Raw genomic sequence first — 15,242 nt, 5'->3', positions numbered from 1 at the left:
ATATATATATATATATATATATATATATATATATATATATATATATACACACACACACACATATATATAAAGACGTTTTAAACCCTTCCCACAGTCTTGCAATATAAACAATGTTTCTAAACTCTAAACGCTCTAAAAGAGCTCTGAATGTCATGGACTCAGCTCTCTGCCTCCTCTGCTCTGTGCCAGCTCTCTCAGCCACGCTCACTTCTCCGCTGCAGAGTGGAGATCAGCTGATCAGCCGCAGAAGGAAGCTTGTCCCGCAGCTGTGGAAAAAAAAGGAAAAAATACAATAAGGATTTTATAAATGACTTCTCAGACTTTTTGGCTGAAATTATGCCAAAATACGTCAAAGTTGTCATTGTTGGTGATTTTAATATCCATGTGTGTTGTCCTGATTTACCCTTGGCTCAGTCCTTCTTAAACATAATTGAATCCTTTAATCTTGCGCAGTCTGTGACTTGTCCTACACACGAACATGGACACACTCTAGACCTGGTTTTATCTTGTGGTTTACCTGTTTTTAATGTAGTGAGTAGTGATCCTGTGTTTTCAGACCACATGCCTGTTTTATTTGAAACTAACTCGTCCTGCACTAAAGCTAAACCCCGCACTGCAGCTCGACCCTGTCGAGTTTTGAACTCTTCCACTGCTGGTCACTTTTCACCTGCTTTTAATCAGAACTGTGTCGTCCCAGAAACCAACACCACCGAGGCCCTCAGCTCATGGTTTCACTCCACCTGCACAACGGTTCTGGATTCTGTGTCTCCGTTAAAAATCAGATCTCCTAAAATCAAGTGCAAACCGTGGTTGGATGACAACACTAGGGCAGCCAGGAGAGAGTGTCGCAGAGCCGAGCGCAGGTGGGAAGCGAACAAGTTACAGGTGTCATTTCAAATATTAAAGGACTGCTGGCGTCACTATCAAAAAACTGAAAGATGCCAAAAGAAAATACCTGTCAAATGTGATTGTATCAAACAGTCACAATCCTCATGTTCTATTTAAAGTAATTGGTTCTGTTATTAATGCACCACAAATGAACTGTATTGAATCCTCACCTGCTGCATGTGAAAACTTTCTAAATTTATTTGTTGAGAAAGTCAATTCCACCAGAGCCCAGATCTCTCCTTCTGCTCATGGCCCCTCAGTCTTTGTGCCCTGCTCGGCTGTTTTTGAAGCTTTGAACCTGTGACTGTCATCTCTGCAGAAGGTGGTTAGTCACTTAAAGCCAACAGTTCACCAAGTGATGCTATTCCTCCTCGTTTATTCAAAGAGGTTTTCCTCACTGTGGGTCCTTCGGTCCTTGCTCTTCTGAGCAGCAGTCTGTCCTCTGGTGTGGTCCCTGGAAATTTTAAACATGCAGCTGTCCAGCCTCTCAGTAAGAAACCTACTCTGGACCCCTCTGTTCTTGCTAACTACAGGCCAATCTCCAAACTGCCATTTCTTTCAAAAAGTCTCGAGAAAGTGGTGTACGACCAGCTATCAGCATATTTGAAAGAACAGAACATTCTCGAGGTTTTTCTGGTTTTAAAGCTCTACACTGCACAGAATCTGCTCTTTTTAAAGGTTTTCAACGACATATTTTTAGCAACAGACTCTGGTGACTGTGTTGTCCTCCTGCTTTTAGACGTATCAGCTGCTTTTGACGCCGTGGACCATAACATCTTACTTTGTCGTTTAAAGCAATTGGGGGGGGGGGGGGGGGGGTCAGCAGTGCAGCACTGGACTGGTTTAGGTCCTATTAAGCGGAGCGTACTTTGTGTCCGCCTTAGTGACCATGTGTCCTCCTCTGCTCCTCTCTTGTGTGGAGTTCCACAGAGCTCAGTCTTAGGCCCCCTCCTCTTCACACTGTACCTGCTCCCTCTTAGCTCTATTTTTAGAAAATATGGGATCTCCTTTCATTGTTACGCACATGATACGCAGATATATATCCCACTAGAGAAAAAAGACTAACTCTCTGGCCCCTCTGTTTTCATGTCTGGAGGACATCAAAGCCTGGATGGCTGTGAACTTCTTAAAGTTTAATGAGGAAAAGACTGAGGTGATGGTCTTTGGAAGCTCCACTGAGACTCCCATTGTCAATGTTGGTTCATTGGCCCAGTTTATCAGGCCAATTATTACAAACCTGGGGGTCAAAGTCGATGCTGGACTAAAATTAGAAAACCACGTCAGAGCAGTTGTTAAAACTATTTTTTTCCATCTGAGGCAGCTGGCTAAGATGAAGCCGATTCTTTCTACGCAGCATTTTGAAACAGTAGTTCACGCCTTTGTGACCACTTGGCTGGACTACTGTAATGCACTCTATACAGGAATCAGTGATTCATGTATCTCGCAGCTTCAGAGGGTACAGAATGCTGCTGCACGACTTAACTGGCACACAAAAGTTTGAACACATTTCTGCTGTTTTAGCCTCCCTGCACTGGCTGCCAGTAAATTCCAGGATTCATTTTAAAATTCTTTTATTTGCTTTTAAAGCTCTTAATGGACTCGCCCCGCCCTATCTGTCTGAGTTGCTGCATCCATATACACCCTCTCAATCTCTCAGGTCATGTGATCAGCTGCTCCTGAGTGTGCCAAAGACAAAGCGTAAGCTCAGAGGAGACCATGCTTTTGCTGTGGCAACTCCTAAACTGTGGAATGGCTTGGACATCAGACAGACCTCTTCCCTGCCTGTTTTTAAATCCCTTCTTAAAACCATCTCTTCTCCGTGGCCTTTGACATCATCTGAGATTTTGACTTTTAATCATTTTAACCGCTTGTATTATCTGATTGTATGATTGTTTTTTACACAACTTATATTATGTGACTTTTAATCATTTTTATTATCTGACAATATGATTGTTTTGTTGTGTGTACAGCAATTTGGCCCTGTAGGTGTTTAAAGTGCTCTATAAATAAAGCTGGTATGGTATGGTATGGTATGGTATGGTATGGTATGGTATGGTATGGTATGGTATGGGGCAGCACGGTGGCGCAACTGGTAGAGCTGCTGCCTCTCAGTGAGCGGGTCCTTGGTTCAAACCCCGGTCCAGGGGCCTTTCTGGGTGGAGTTTGCATGTTCACTCCATGTATGCGTGGGTTTTCTCCGGGTACTCCGGTTTCCTCCCACAGACCAAAAACATGCATGTTAGGCTGATTGGTAACTCTAAATTGTCCCTAGGTGTGAATGAGAGAGTGAATGGTTGTTTGTGTCGTGTGTCTCTATGTGACCCTGTGATGGACTTGTGACCCGTCCAGGGTGTACCCTGCCCCTCGCACAGTGATTGCTAGACATGGGCACCAGCGACCCCCGTGACCCAAAATGGAATAAGCGGGTAAAGATAATGGATAGATAGATGGTATGGTATACAGTAACTTATTTTTGTTTTGGATATAGACAAAGAATTAAGGATGATTATTTAGCAAAATAATAAAGAAGGTAAATGAATCTAACACGGTTGAGTCACATTCAGATTCTTCTTTGTTGAAACATTTTGTTTCGTCTCCAAAAGGCTTTTTCAGTGTGACTGAAGTCTTTTGGAGAAAAGACAAAATGTTTCAACAAAGAAGAATCTGAACGTGACTCAACCTTGTTGGATTATTTAGTAGAGATAATTAAAATGAATTAAACAACTCTATAGTCACAAATTTCAACATCGTCTTAAACCATATTTTGACCTGCCCAGATAAACTAAGTTACAACACGAAGATGTCTTTGTTTAAAAAGACGCCAAACAGAGTTGGTTCTACAAACCGGATTCCAAAAAAGTTGGGACACTAAACAAATTGTGAATAAAAACTGAATGCAATGATGTGGAGATGGCAAATGTCAATATTTTATTTGTAATATAATAGATGACAGATCAAAAGTTTAATCTGAGTAAATGTAACATTTTAAAGGAAAAATATGTTGATTCAAAATTTCACAGTGTCAACAAATCCCCAAAAAGTTGGGACAAGTAGCAATAAGTGGCTGGAAAAAGGAAATTGAGCATATGACGAACAGCTGGAAGACCAATTAACAATAATTAGGTCAATTGACAACATGATTGGGTATAAAAAGAGCTTCTCAGAGTGTCAGTGTCTCTCAGAAGCCAAGATGGTAAGAGGATCACCAATTCCACCATTGTTGCGCAGAAAGATAGTGCAGCAATGCCAGAATGGTGTTACCCAGCGTAAAATAGCAAAGACTTTTAAGTTATCATCATCAACCGTGCATAACATCATCAAAAGATTCAGAGAATCTGGAACAATCGCTGTGCGTATGGGTCAAGGCCGTAAAACTCTACTGGATGCTCGTGATCTCCAGGCCCTTAAACGTCACTGCACCTCAAACAGGAATGCCACTGTCAAGGAAATAACAGAATGGGCTCAGGAATACTTCCAGAAAGCATTGTCAGTGAACACAATCCACCGTGCCATCTGCTGTTGCCAGCTGAAACTCTACAGTGCAAAGAGGAAGCCATTTCTAAGCAAGCACCACAAGCTCAGACGTTTGCACTGGGCCAGGGGTCATTTAAAATGGAGTGTGGCAAAATGGAAGACTGTTCTGTGGTCAGATGAGTCATGATTTGAAGTTCTTTATGGAACACTGGGACGCCATGTCGTCCGGACCAGAGAGGACAAGGATAGCCCAAGTTGTTATCAACGCTCCATTCAGAAGTCTGCATCACTGATGGTATGGGGTTGCATGAGCGCTTGTGGCATGGGCAGCTTGCATGTGTGGAAAGGTACCATTAATGCAGAGAACTATGTTCAGGTTCTAGAACAACATATGCTCCCATCTAGACGTCATCTCTTTCAGGGAAGACCCTGCATTTTTCAACACGATAATGCCAGACCACATTCTGCAGCAATCACAACATCATGGCTACGTAGGAGAAGGATCTGGGTACTGAAATGTCCAGCCTGCAGTCCAGATCTTTCACCTATAGAGAACATTTGGCGCATCATAAAGAGGAAGGTGCGACAAAGAAGGCCCAAGACGATTGAACAGTTAGAGGGCTGTATTAGACATGAATGGGAGAGCATTCCTATTTCTAAACTGGAGAAACTGGTCTCCTCTGTCCCCAGACATCTGTTGTGTTGTAAGAAGAAGGGGGGATGCCACACAGTGGTAAAAATGGACTTGTCCCAACTTTTTTGGGATTTGTTGACGCCATGAAATTTGTAAACAACAGATTTTTCCCTTAAAATGATACATTCTCTCAGTTTAAACTTGTGATCTGTGATTTGTGTTCTATTCTGAATAAAATATTAGATGTTGGCACCTCCATATCATTGCATTCAGTTTTTATTCACAATTTGTTTAGTGTCCCAACTGTTTTGGAATCCAGTTTGTAATTGTTGATGTTAATTCAACATGTTTTCTTGAGTGGTGTAAACATTTATTTTACACCTCAATTTTGTATGAATTCTGATTTTACAAACAATAAAAGCATTTCGTCACATTCTTGTTCATTTGTAAAAAAAAAAAAAAAAAAAAAGCTTAAATTGGCACCATTCAGATGTTTATTGCACAACTTTGCATTAATTATAATCACTGATTTAAACTTAAAAGACATATTCCTCACAGGACTTCTATTTTTATTTATTATGCCATTTTTCAGTATTAAGGATAGTTTTATTAAGGATTTATTATTGCTTTATAAATAGGTATAAGCATAAACTGTTTAACATCTATATCAATAAACACTGTGCAGGACATTTGCTGATGAACGTTTGATTTTTAACCTTTAAATTATTAAGAATACATCAGTGAGAATAAATGAATACAGCTTTACTATTAAGTTAAAAGTGAGTCAGTTTTGTCCTTTTAAAGTAATTAATTGCTTTATTAATGGTTCACTGAGACAGTTTACTTATTAAGAGCATTATTAAATATTTACTAGTAATTTAAGGCTCTTTATTGAAAATGTGTTCAGTTTTTCTCTTTTTGTTCTTTTTTTTCCATTTAAAACATGGATTTCACTCTTAGCTAAATTATTTCTTTTTACTTATTTAAAAAAAAGACAAAACAAAAAGTTATTACTGGTAAAGTATATTTCTGGAAGTACAATAAATATATTTGTTCTTTTGTCTCATTGTGAACACATCAAACTTTATTGTAAACTTTGATGCTTATATCAGCTATGTCCACTTATTTAAAGGGACTAAATGTCTAACCATTTTCTTGTGTAAAGCTTCAGCAGGTTTTAGCTGCAATTAAACACTTTATTATTAAAACATTGATAAATTCCTTCAGCAGAATAACAATTAATGAGGGCATCATGGCCAGATAACAGAAAACACACCTGAAGTGATTTTAGGAACTTCCTGAGTCATAATTAAACCTGTGCGCATAATTTGGAAGAGAAAATATACTTTAGTTTTCCTGCCATGTTTTATTTGAGTTATCAAATTATTCTGAGCTTTTATTTGAGAAGCAGCATCTGAAGAATAATGAATCTCAACAACTCATCTCAAATGATGCTCTTGATGCTTGTACGTTTTCAGTTATTTCAAGTTTTCTAGAGAAAATAAAACCATTTTATTCAAATTAACGTTCAAGCGAAGGTCAAAACTAACAAAACCATTTCAGGAAACTTTGTCATCAACTTTTTTTTTTTTTTTTTTTACAAAAAATATAAAAACTTGGTAGTTTTGATCTGAATTTTATGGTTTTGCTGTTTTTTACATGACAATTCGAGTTATTTGTTTTGATAAGTGTCGTTTTTTGAAAACCTTTTTGTTTTATCGTTAATAAATGTTGCCGTGACCATATTTTCCATTGTAGAAATGTAGAAACTTTACAAGCTGTCAGAACACCACATACAGAACACCATGGACTTTGTGGACAAGGTGAGGGATGTCATCATGGAGACTGATGAAACAATGGTCTCTTTTGATGTCACATCACTCTTTACATGCATTTCTGTTGATGATGCAGTAGAGGTGGTCAGTTTAAAATTAAAATCAGACACCACTCTGAGCAGCAGGACGTCGCTTTCCACAGAACAACTGTGTCAACTCTTGAAACTGTGCCTGCAGTCGACCTACTTCACATATGGGGAGCAATATTATAGGCAGAAACATGGGTGTGCTATGGGGTCTCCAGTTTCTCCTATTGTTGCCAACCTGTACATGGAGGAGGTAGAAAAGAGAGCCTTGACGTCCTTTTCAGGGACACCACCAAGTCATTGGTTCAGGTATGTTGACGACACCTGGGTTAAAATCAAATCTCAGGAAGTCCAACATTTTACTGACCACATCAACTCTGTGGATAAATACATCAAGTTCACACGAGAAGATGTAAAAAATGGCAGGTTGGCTTTCTTGGACTGTGAGGTCTCAGTTTCTGATAGAGGACATTTGCAAACTGAGGTGTACCACAAACCCACCCACACAGACCAGTATTTGCAGTTTGACTCCCATCACCCTTTGGAGCACAAGTTATGAGTCATCAGGACTCTGTACCACAGAGCAGACAGCGTCCCCACTAGCTCAGGAGCCAGGCAGAAGGAGAAATCCCACACAAGACAGGCTCTAGAGCAATGTGGATATCCTAACTGGGCCTTCCTGAAAGCAGAGAAGAAACCCAAACAGGACTCCAGTCAGCCAACAGGTGAAAAAGAGGAACCCAGACCCAGACCAGTGGTCATTCCATATGTTGAGGGAGTATCAGAGAAACTGAGACGTTTATTTTCTAAACATAACGTCCCAGTGGCTTTTAAACCCCAAAATACATTACGGCAAAGACTGGTTCATCCCAAAGATCCAGTCCCCCGGCACAAACAGAGTAATGTTGTGTATGCTGTTCAGTGTCAGGAGGGCTGTGATCAGTCTTACATCGGGGAAACTAAACAGCCACTGGCCAAAAGGATGGCCCAGCACAGAAGATCAACATCATCAGGCCAGGATTCTGCGGTCTACACTCATCTCCAGGCCAGCGGTCACTCTTTCAAGGATGAAGATGTGCACATCCTGGATAGAGAGGAACGATGGTTTGAGAGAGGAGTAAAGGAGGCCATCTTTGTGAAAAGAAATCGTCCATCATTAAACAGGGATGGAGGCCTCCGGGTTCTACTGTCCCCCTCTTACAATGCTGTGATTGCTAGTATCACTCAGCCCTCTGTGAGTAGTAAACAGCCATCAGTGTGCTAATGATCCATTGTTAGGCTGATGGGCCTTCTTGAGCATGTGATCAGCTGGTTTTGGTTGTCAGCAGCAAAACTGGTTGATCCACTCTGAGACGGTGCTATTTAAGAGACTGAGCTGAATACAGCACCTCAGACTGAGGAAGTCTCTCGGATGAGAGACGAAACGTTTCTACATTTTTTTTTTTTATTTGCTTTGTTTTGTTTTTTTGAATGTCCAGAGGACCAGATTTAACTTTTTTAGATTTTTCTACCTGGATTATTGAGCATGCATCAAGATATTTACAAGCTGTTATTACTGAACTGGGTGATAACATCACACATTCTGCAGCATCATGTTAAACCTGGAAGTCATAATTCAGTCTCATTTCAGCTTCTCGCTCTCTGTCGTCCAACAGTGGCCTCCAGCTCAGCCGAGCACGACCTCCACTCCAACTGGGTCTTGAGGGTCCCGCGGGTCCCCGATGGCTCAAAACAGACAGCCACTCCCGTCTGTGCCAACGAAAGCATCTCGAAGAAGAAACACAGCGGGTCCACAAGCAGCAGATTGCATCTGCAGAGGAACCCCATCCACCTGCCAAAAGTGGTGGAGAGCGCATTCCAGACGCTGCGCTTCAAGCCGAAATTAAAAAAGCAGTGAAGCTTCGGCCATAATAAACATCTTTGTGGACAATTAAAAGCAACAATTATCATTTTATGGTTTTGTAGAGGTTATAAGTAATTATCTTCCCTGTTGTAGATAGCTCTTGTGAACAACCAGTTTCGAGAAATGGTTTAATTCCAGCAGTAACCAAGACCAAAGTGGTTTGCTGTTAACAGTCAATTTCAAAAGGGTTCAAGCAAACATTTTTATAATTAATATTTTTTGCCCTATAAGTCACAGGGTTTTTTTTGTGTTTTTTTTTTTTGCATAATTTGCATGCCCTGTGACTTATACGCCAAAGCGACGTATTTATGGATTTTTTTTTTTCCATATTTATAAACTAATTTTAGGCTGAGAGATGACCGTTTTCATTCATTCTGACTGAAAATATAGAACACTACCATTTTCAGCCACTAGATGGCACTCCAGTAGTATGGCATGCTGTTTTATCGTGTAATAGGCAAAAGTGGCTATTAATGACACAATCGGCTTGCCAAAGACTGCCACCTTTGTCTGCCTGGAGCAACTGAATCATCTTCATTTTGCTGCGCCGCCCCGACGAAATGCAGCTGGTTTGACCATCAAAGTGCATTTAGTAAGTAAAATTTCAACTGAGACACCCCAACATTTTTCAGACAGGTCATCTGGACAGTTTTTTTTTTTTTTGTACTGAAACGTTTCGCTTTCCATCCGGAAGGCTTCATCAGTCAAGAAAACACAACAAAACTAATTCTTCCCCCCCCAACAGCTAACTCCAAAGTGGAACAAACCAGTTCTGCTTGTGATAAGATGGTCTCTTTGGTACGCCCCCTCCTTCATTGCCGGCCCTCTTCCTTGTTGACAAGACTGTCGTACAAATGTGACGCATCAGCGGTGACACATATATATGTACATGGCAAAGCGACGTATTTATGGATTTTTTTTTTTCACTTTATTACATACTTGGACTGATGCGACTAATAGGGTGGTGCGACATTTACGGCAGAAAATACGGTACAACAAAGCCTGTGGTTACCCACCATTGACAACAGCAGATAGCATTCAACTCTTTTAAAACAGGAACTCACTTTGGTCTTAGCTTAGACTTGGTGTAAGATTGTTAATCCATAAACGTTAAACTCTATTTTTCCATGCTAAGGTAGTTCAGAGAGCTGACACAACTCGGGGAAAAAAACAGAACCCTGAAAATACGGAACTATAAGTTCAGTCACATCGTTTAAAAAATAACTTTTCCTGCTTTTATACGTCAGTGTTTCTAAGCAGCTCACATAACTCACTTTATATTCAATGCACTTTACAGCAGTAAGAGGACTTGATGGTTTTAACACTGTGTACCTTAAAGAAAAAAATAATTCTACATTCCTCCTGACATCTCGAGATTGCTTTGACCGGTCGGTTAATAGAATTTCTTTTCAATTGTACTTAGAGACGTTAAACACTGTGATGGATATGGATTTTTCTTTTTTGTGGGGTTGATTTACAAATGAAAGTTCACGTCTGAGGGCTTTGCATTCCTTGAAGGCATCAAAACACAACTGCAAAAAGCAACAAAGGCTCTGTTGAAGCTCTGAATCAACGACTGCTACATGAATACCCGTTTGATTCTGCAGCGAGGCCAAGTTCAAAAATCTGAGCCGACTGCAGAGCTCTGAGCCACCAGGCGAGTAAACCCTGCTGAAGGTGAGACCACATCAACACTCCAAGTAACAAAATCCTTAATACTACACTGTGGTGCCAATTAACCTCAATATATTGTCCCACATTTTCAGACTGTACCATGTAATTATAATTACGTTACAAGTGGGAAAACAGCATCGGAAAAATAACTAGTTTAGTGTCCAATAAAGACAGGTTTTTTAAAAACAACTAAGTTTGGAACAGGAGAGGGTATTTCAACCTCAACTACAGAAATTGTGTTTCCTGCAAATATGCTGTGTGAACACTTGTTGCTGAAGAAATTTAAAAAAAATGCTTAAATGTAGCTGGAATGGAAGAACAAGCCTAAATTAGCAGAATAATGCAGAAAGAACACATTCGCTGAATTAGGTTTAAAAATCAGCAGAAAGTATCACAAAAATTAGAAAAGTAGCTACAAAAAGCTGAACTTGGCACAAAAAAATAGATGAAAAGTAGCTGAAAGGCAGAAAAAAATTAAAACTACCAGAAGGAAGTTGAAGGAGCTGAAATTAGCTAAAAAAAATTGGAATTGTCTGAAAAACCTAAAATTAGTATGAAACAGCTAAATAGTAGCTGAAATGGCTGAAACTACAATTAAGCTGAAAGGAGGGAAAGCTGAAATTACAAGCTGAAATTAACAAAAAAGTTAATTAGGCTGAAAGTAGCAGAAATTACCATGAATAAACTTGAATTTATCTGAAAACAGCCAAAATTAGCTTAAAAATGCTAAAATATATATTTTTTTAAATGTAAGTAGTTGAAAAGGTAGAACAAGCTTAAATTACCAGAATAAAGCAGAATGAACAAGTTTGTCCAATTAGGCTGAAAGAAACAGAAGCACAAAAAAGTGGAAATTATCTGAAAAAAGCTGAAATTGGCAACAACAAAATACAGCTAAAAAGTTGTTAAATAGGCAGAAATAAGCATAAATTGCCAGAAGTGGAGAGAGCACATTTTTGATGAATTAGGAAGACAAAAAGTTGAAAGTAGTGCAAAAAAAAAAAGTGGAATTAGCTGAAAAAGCTACAATTAGCATAAATCAGCTAAGTAGTAGCTGAAATAGTAGAAAAAGTTTAAACTTGCAGAAATAAGCTGAAAGGAGCATAACAAGCTGAAATTAGCAGAACGGAGTTAGAAGAAACACAAAAATGTAGTTAGCTGAAAGAATCTGAAAAGAGCACAAAACAGCTGATTAAAACAGCTGAAATTAGCTGAAAAAATGCTTAAATTTGCACAAGGACGCTGAAGCAGAAAAAAATATGAAAGGAGCAGTAAAAGGTTGTAAACACATCTAAAGATTTGAAGGATGTAAAATGTGCTCGGTTCATTTTCTATGAGAAAAAAAATGGCCGAAAAGGCTAAAAATGACAAAAAGCTAAAGTTGCACCAATACCAAAAGTCAGAGCAGGATTGTCCTGAAAGAGCTGAACGTTTTGATTCATGATTTGTTTAAATAAATACTGTGGAACAAGAAAGATGCAGAAAAATGAATCACAATAGAGTGAATGCTCCATAAACATTCACACAATTAAAAAATAATAATTCCATTATTCAAATATATTTATTACAAAAGTGTTTTCTACCAATCAGAATAGTTATTTCTTTTCAGCTTTGGCCTTAGGGCTGAAGAAAGAAGACATGGGTTTCATGCCGCTCTTGTCCACCTTGGCTAGCGTTTTCTGAGCAGCTGTCATCTTCTTGGGTGGCTGAAAAAAAAAACAATACAAGTCGATGACCTCGCCCAGAGGCAGCAGGAAATATACGACATGTGATGAACTTGAACATGATAAACAATGAGCGGTTTCCACAAGATAAACCCTTTGGTTTCATGTTTCTGCTCTACACAACAAAGCTTAAAGCAGTAAACAGACAAAGATGCAGTCACTGAAGGAGTTTTTAACGAAGGACGTCTGCTCTGGTCATGGTGACACGAGGTGACATAATTCATCTACTCGGGCAGGCTGCGCTGCGTAGACTCACTTTCCGAGCAAAGTCTGCACTGTTGAATTTGGTGTAGTCTTCTTCAGCCTCCACCGGCTTGTCTGAAAGTTTCCGCTTCTGCCAAACGAGGAAGTAAGAGATGCTTTTCAAGACAAAGAGCAACCAAACACAAAGACCCCCCCCCCCCCCCCACCCACCCCCACCAAGCACAACACATCTCAGACAGCTCTTAAACCCACAAAGAACACCACACAAGCAGTGCGTGGGGAGGACTTCTGTTTTAAAGTGATGTCAGGAGTGAGCTGGAGGCGCACACGGAAAGTGAGCTTTAGCTTCATGCAGAACAGGAAGTGAGAGTTTACCAAACCAAAAGTATGCTAACATACCTTAGGAGGAGGCTCCGTTTCCTTTGGGCTTTTGAGTTCTGCTAATCTGTGGGGTGAACCGGCCTGTTTAAACTGAAAGGTCACTATGATGTCGTTATATCAATTTATTTATTTAACTTACCCTAAGTGTCTGAGGAGAGCTTTGCTCAGTTCTTCGCTGATGTAGTCTGATATCAAGCCATGAGCGTAGCGAAGGTAGTCTTCTGATCAATTATAAATTAAACATTAAACAACATAAAAGCCAGAATATATATATATTATATAATCGAGGAAACGTTTTGATGATTAAACCAAACACACACCCAAAAAACAAAAAAGCCACTACTGCCATCTACTGGTTAATACACATACCTGCAAGTTTCAAACGCTGCAGATTAAAAACATTATTAAAGTATGAGCAAAGTGTGAAAGAGAAGTTTGTCTCAGAGGCTTCGTTACCTTCCTGATTATCTGACTTGACTCTGACGTATGTTGTGGATTTCACTCCTTCTCCAACACATATATTTTTCTTCTTCAGTGCAACAACCGTCCTGTCCACCTACAACAAAAACAGAAAATAGTTTGGTTTGCTAAGTTTTCACTAATGTTTTTGGTTTTTTTTTTTTGGGGGGGGGGGGGGGGGTGTGGGATTTCAGCTTTTAAGTGTTGCACTGTCTTCACCTTTTTTTTCAACCAGTCCAACGTTCGATCCTGACTGTATCGATGAAACTTCTGGCTTCCCACCTCTGAACATACAAAACACAACTACTGAACAAAGCACGTAACTTAACCTGGGAGATGATTAGTCATCTGGTTAGCTGGTTGTGGAGCAACCAGAGAAATGTCACCTTTCTCCTCTGCAATGTGGTGCAAGCTGGCAAGGGAACGTGTGCAGCTGAGTAACCTGGAGCATGCCGGGAAGTCCTCGTCTTTTACAACTTGATCCACGGGCTGGAACTTCCCCTGAGCAGCACATAAATAAAAATAATGATAAAAGATTATATGAGTTCTTGTTTTTTGTTGTATTTACATGCAAAGTAATTAAATAAAAAGAATCTTGGGTCAACATATGCAGCTTCCATACATAAAATTACTGGGAGTAAAGTTTGGTTCTATCTTGTTGGTCTTCATTTTCTTTAAACATCCATCAATTATCTTTACCCATTTCATCCTTTTTGGGTCATGGGGGTCACTGGTGCCCATATCCAGCATTCAATGTGCGAGAGGCGGGGGACACTGTGGACAAATCTCCAGTTCATTACAGGGACACAGAGACAAATGAGACAAACAACCAGTCATTCTCTCACTCACACCTAGAGACAATTTAGAGCCATCAATCAGCCTAACATGCATGTTTTTGGTCTGTGGGAGGAAACTGGAGAACACGGAGAAAACATGCAAACTCCACCCAGAAAGGATCCCGGCCGGGATTTAGACCGGGGCGACCTGCTCGCTGAAAGGCAGCAGCTCTATCAACTGTGCCACCGTGCCGCCCAACAAACAAAACTTTCTTTTTTTTTTTACCAAGCTGTACGTGATCATGCTCCTAGAGTTTTAGGAACTAAAACCAAATGTGGCACATTGAGGTGACCGAAGCGCATACTTAAAGGCAAATATCTCGCCGCCTCTAAGATTTAAAGGCTTTTCTCCAGAGTCTGTAAAAAAGAAACACTACAGCGTTTAAAAGCACCAATTTTTAGTCAGCAGATTTGTGTTGCAACTAACTCTGAGTTCAAATGTATTTTTCGTTTGTTTCTTTCATATAGGATTACAGGAATGTGTAAAAATTATCAAATAAAACTGCAATTAACATGACTGAGGTAAGAGTCTGCAAAGCAAACTAACATAAATGTATTTGTAGTTCTACAGGAACAGCCAAGTTGAAAATGTTCAGCTACAGAAAGTGACTGTGGGACATGAGCAACTCGTTTTATTTGCATACAAAACAAATGTCCGTGCAAGTGCTCTTACATCAGAATACAAAGTGTGATCACGTATATTCTAATCTTTATAATTCATGTGTCTTGGATCATCTGACACACGAGTTAGAAAGAGCAGCCTGACAACAAGTGTGGACAAGTTTAAGATCCACGGTGGCGCATCAAAGGACGTTCCACTACAACGGAAGTGCTACAAGAATGAACTTACCTCTTTACTGCATTTAATCATATATGGCAAAATTAGGTAGAGGGGGTCCATTGGTGTAACAAAAATCAGTCTTCCATCTGTTTAAATAAAACGAGAACACAAAAACAGACATTTATTTAGCATGGTAAATGTAAAAAACACAGATTTATAACTTAAGAGTTCTGTATTTTTCGCTGTATAAGTTGCAGTTATTTGCATAAATTAGCACGCCTGCAACTTGTACAGCGAAGTGACTTATTTATGTTTTTTTCACATATTTATAAACCAATTTTTAGCTGAGATCTGATGATTTCATTCATTCTGACATGGAAAATATTGAACACTACCATTTTCAGCCACTAGATGGCCCTCGAC

At 39.6% G+C, this 15,242-nt stretch overlaps 2 protein-coding genes across 2 annotated transcripts in view; one reads left to right on the top strand and one right to left on the bottom strand.

The window, feature by feature from the left end:
* The window catches only part of LOC119419254 (uncharacterized protein C13orf42), an 11,026-nt gene extending 2,272 nt beyond the window's left edge, over positions 1 to 8,754 (top strand). Inside the window, exon 3 of the mRNA XM_037686562.1 lies at positions 8,513 to 8,754. Coding sequence (XP_037542490.1) covers positions 8,513 to 8,754 — 242 coding nt within the window. The remainder of the gene's footprint in view (positions 1 to 8,512) is intronic.
* A 3,213-nt stretch (positions 8,755 to 11,967) lies between these two features.
* On the bottom strand, positions 11,968 to 14,960 carry rnaseh2b (ribonuclease H2, subunit B). The gene is made up of 8 exons (XM_037686561.1): positions 14,889 to 14,960; positions 13,589 to 13,703; positions 13,422 to 13,486; positions 13,200 to 13,299; positions 12,883 to 12,964; positions 12,762 to 12,807; positions 12,415 to 12,492; positions 11,968 to 12,140 (listed from the first exon to the last, which is right to left on the bottom strand). Exons 1-8 carry the CDS (start codon positions 14,937 to 14,939, stop codon positions 12,030 to 12,032), a joined length of 648 nt encoding a protein of 215 aa, XP_037542489.1. The 5' UTR covers positions 14,940 to 14,960; the 3' UTR covers positions 11,968 to 12,029.
* Between the last annotated feature and the right edge of the window lie 282 nt (positions 14,961 to 15,242).

This window comes from Nematolebias whitei, chromosome 13 (genome assembly GCF_014905685.2).
Source record: "Nematolebias whitei isolate Nwh7 chromosome 13, NemWhi1, whole genome shotgun sequence".
Taxonomy (NCBI): Eukaryota; Metazoa; Chordata; class Actinopteri; order Cyprinodontiformes; family Rivulidae; genus Nematolebias; species Nematolebias whitei.
Note: the sequence above shows the minus strand (reverse complement) of the source record. Positions and strands in the feature narration are given on the sequence as shown.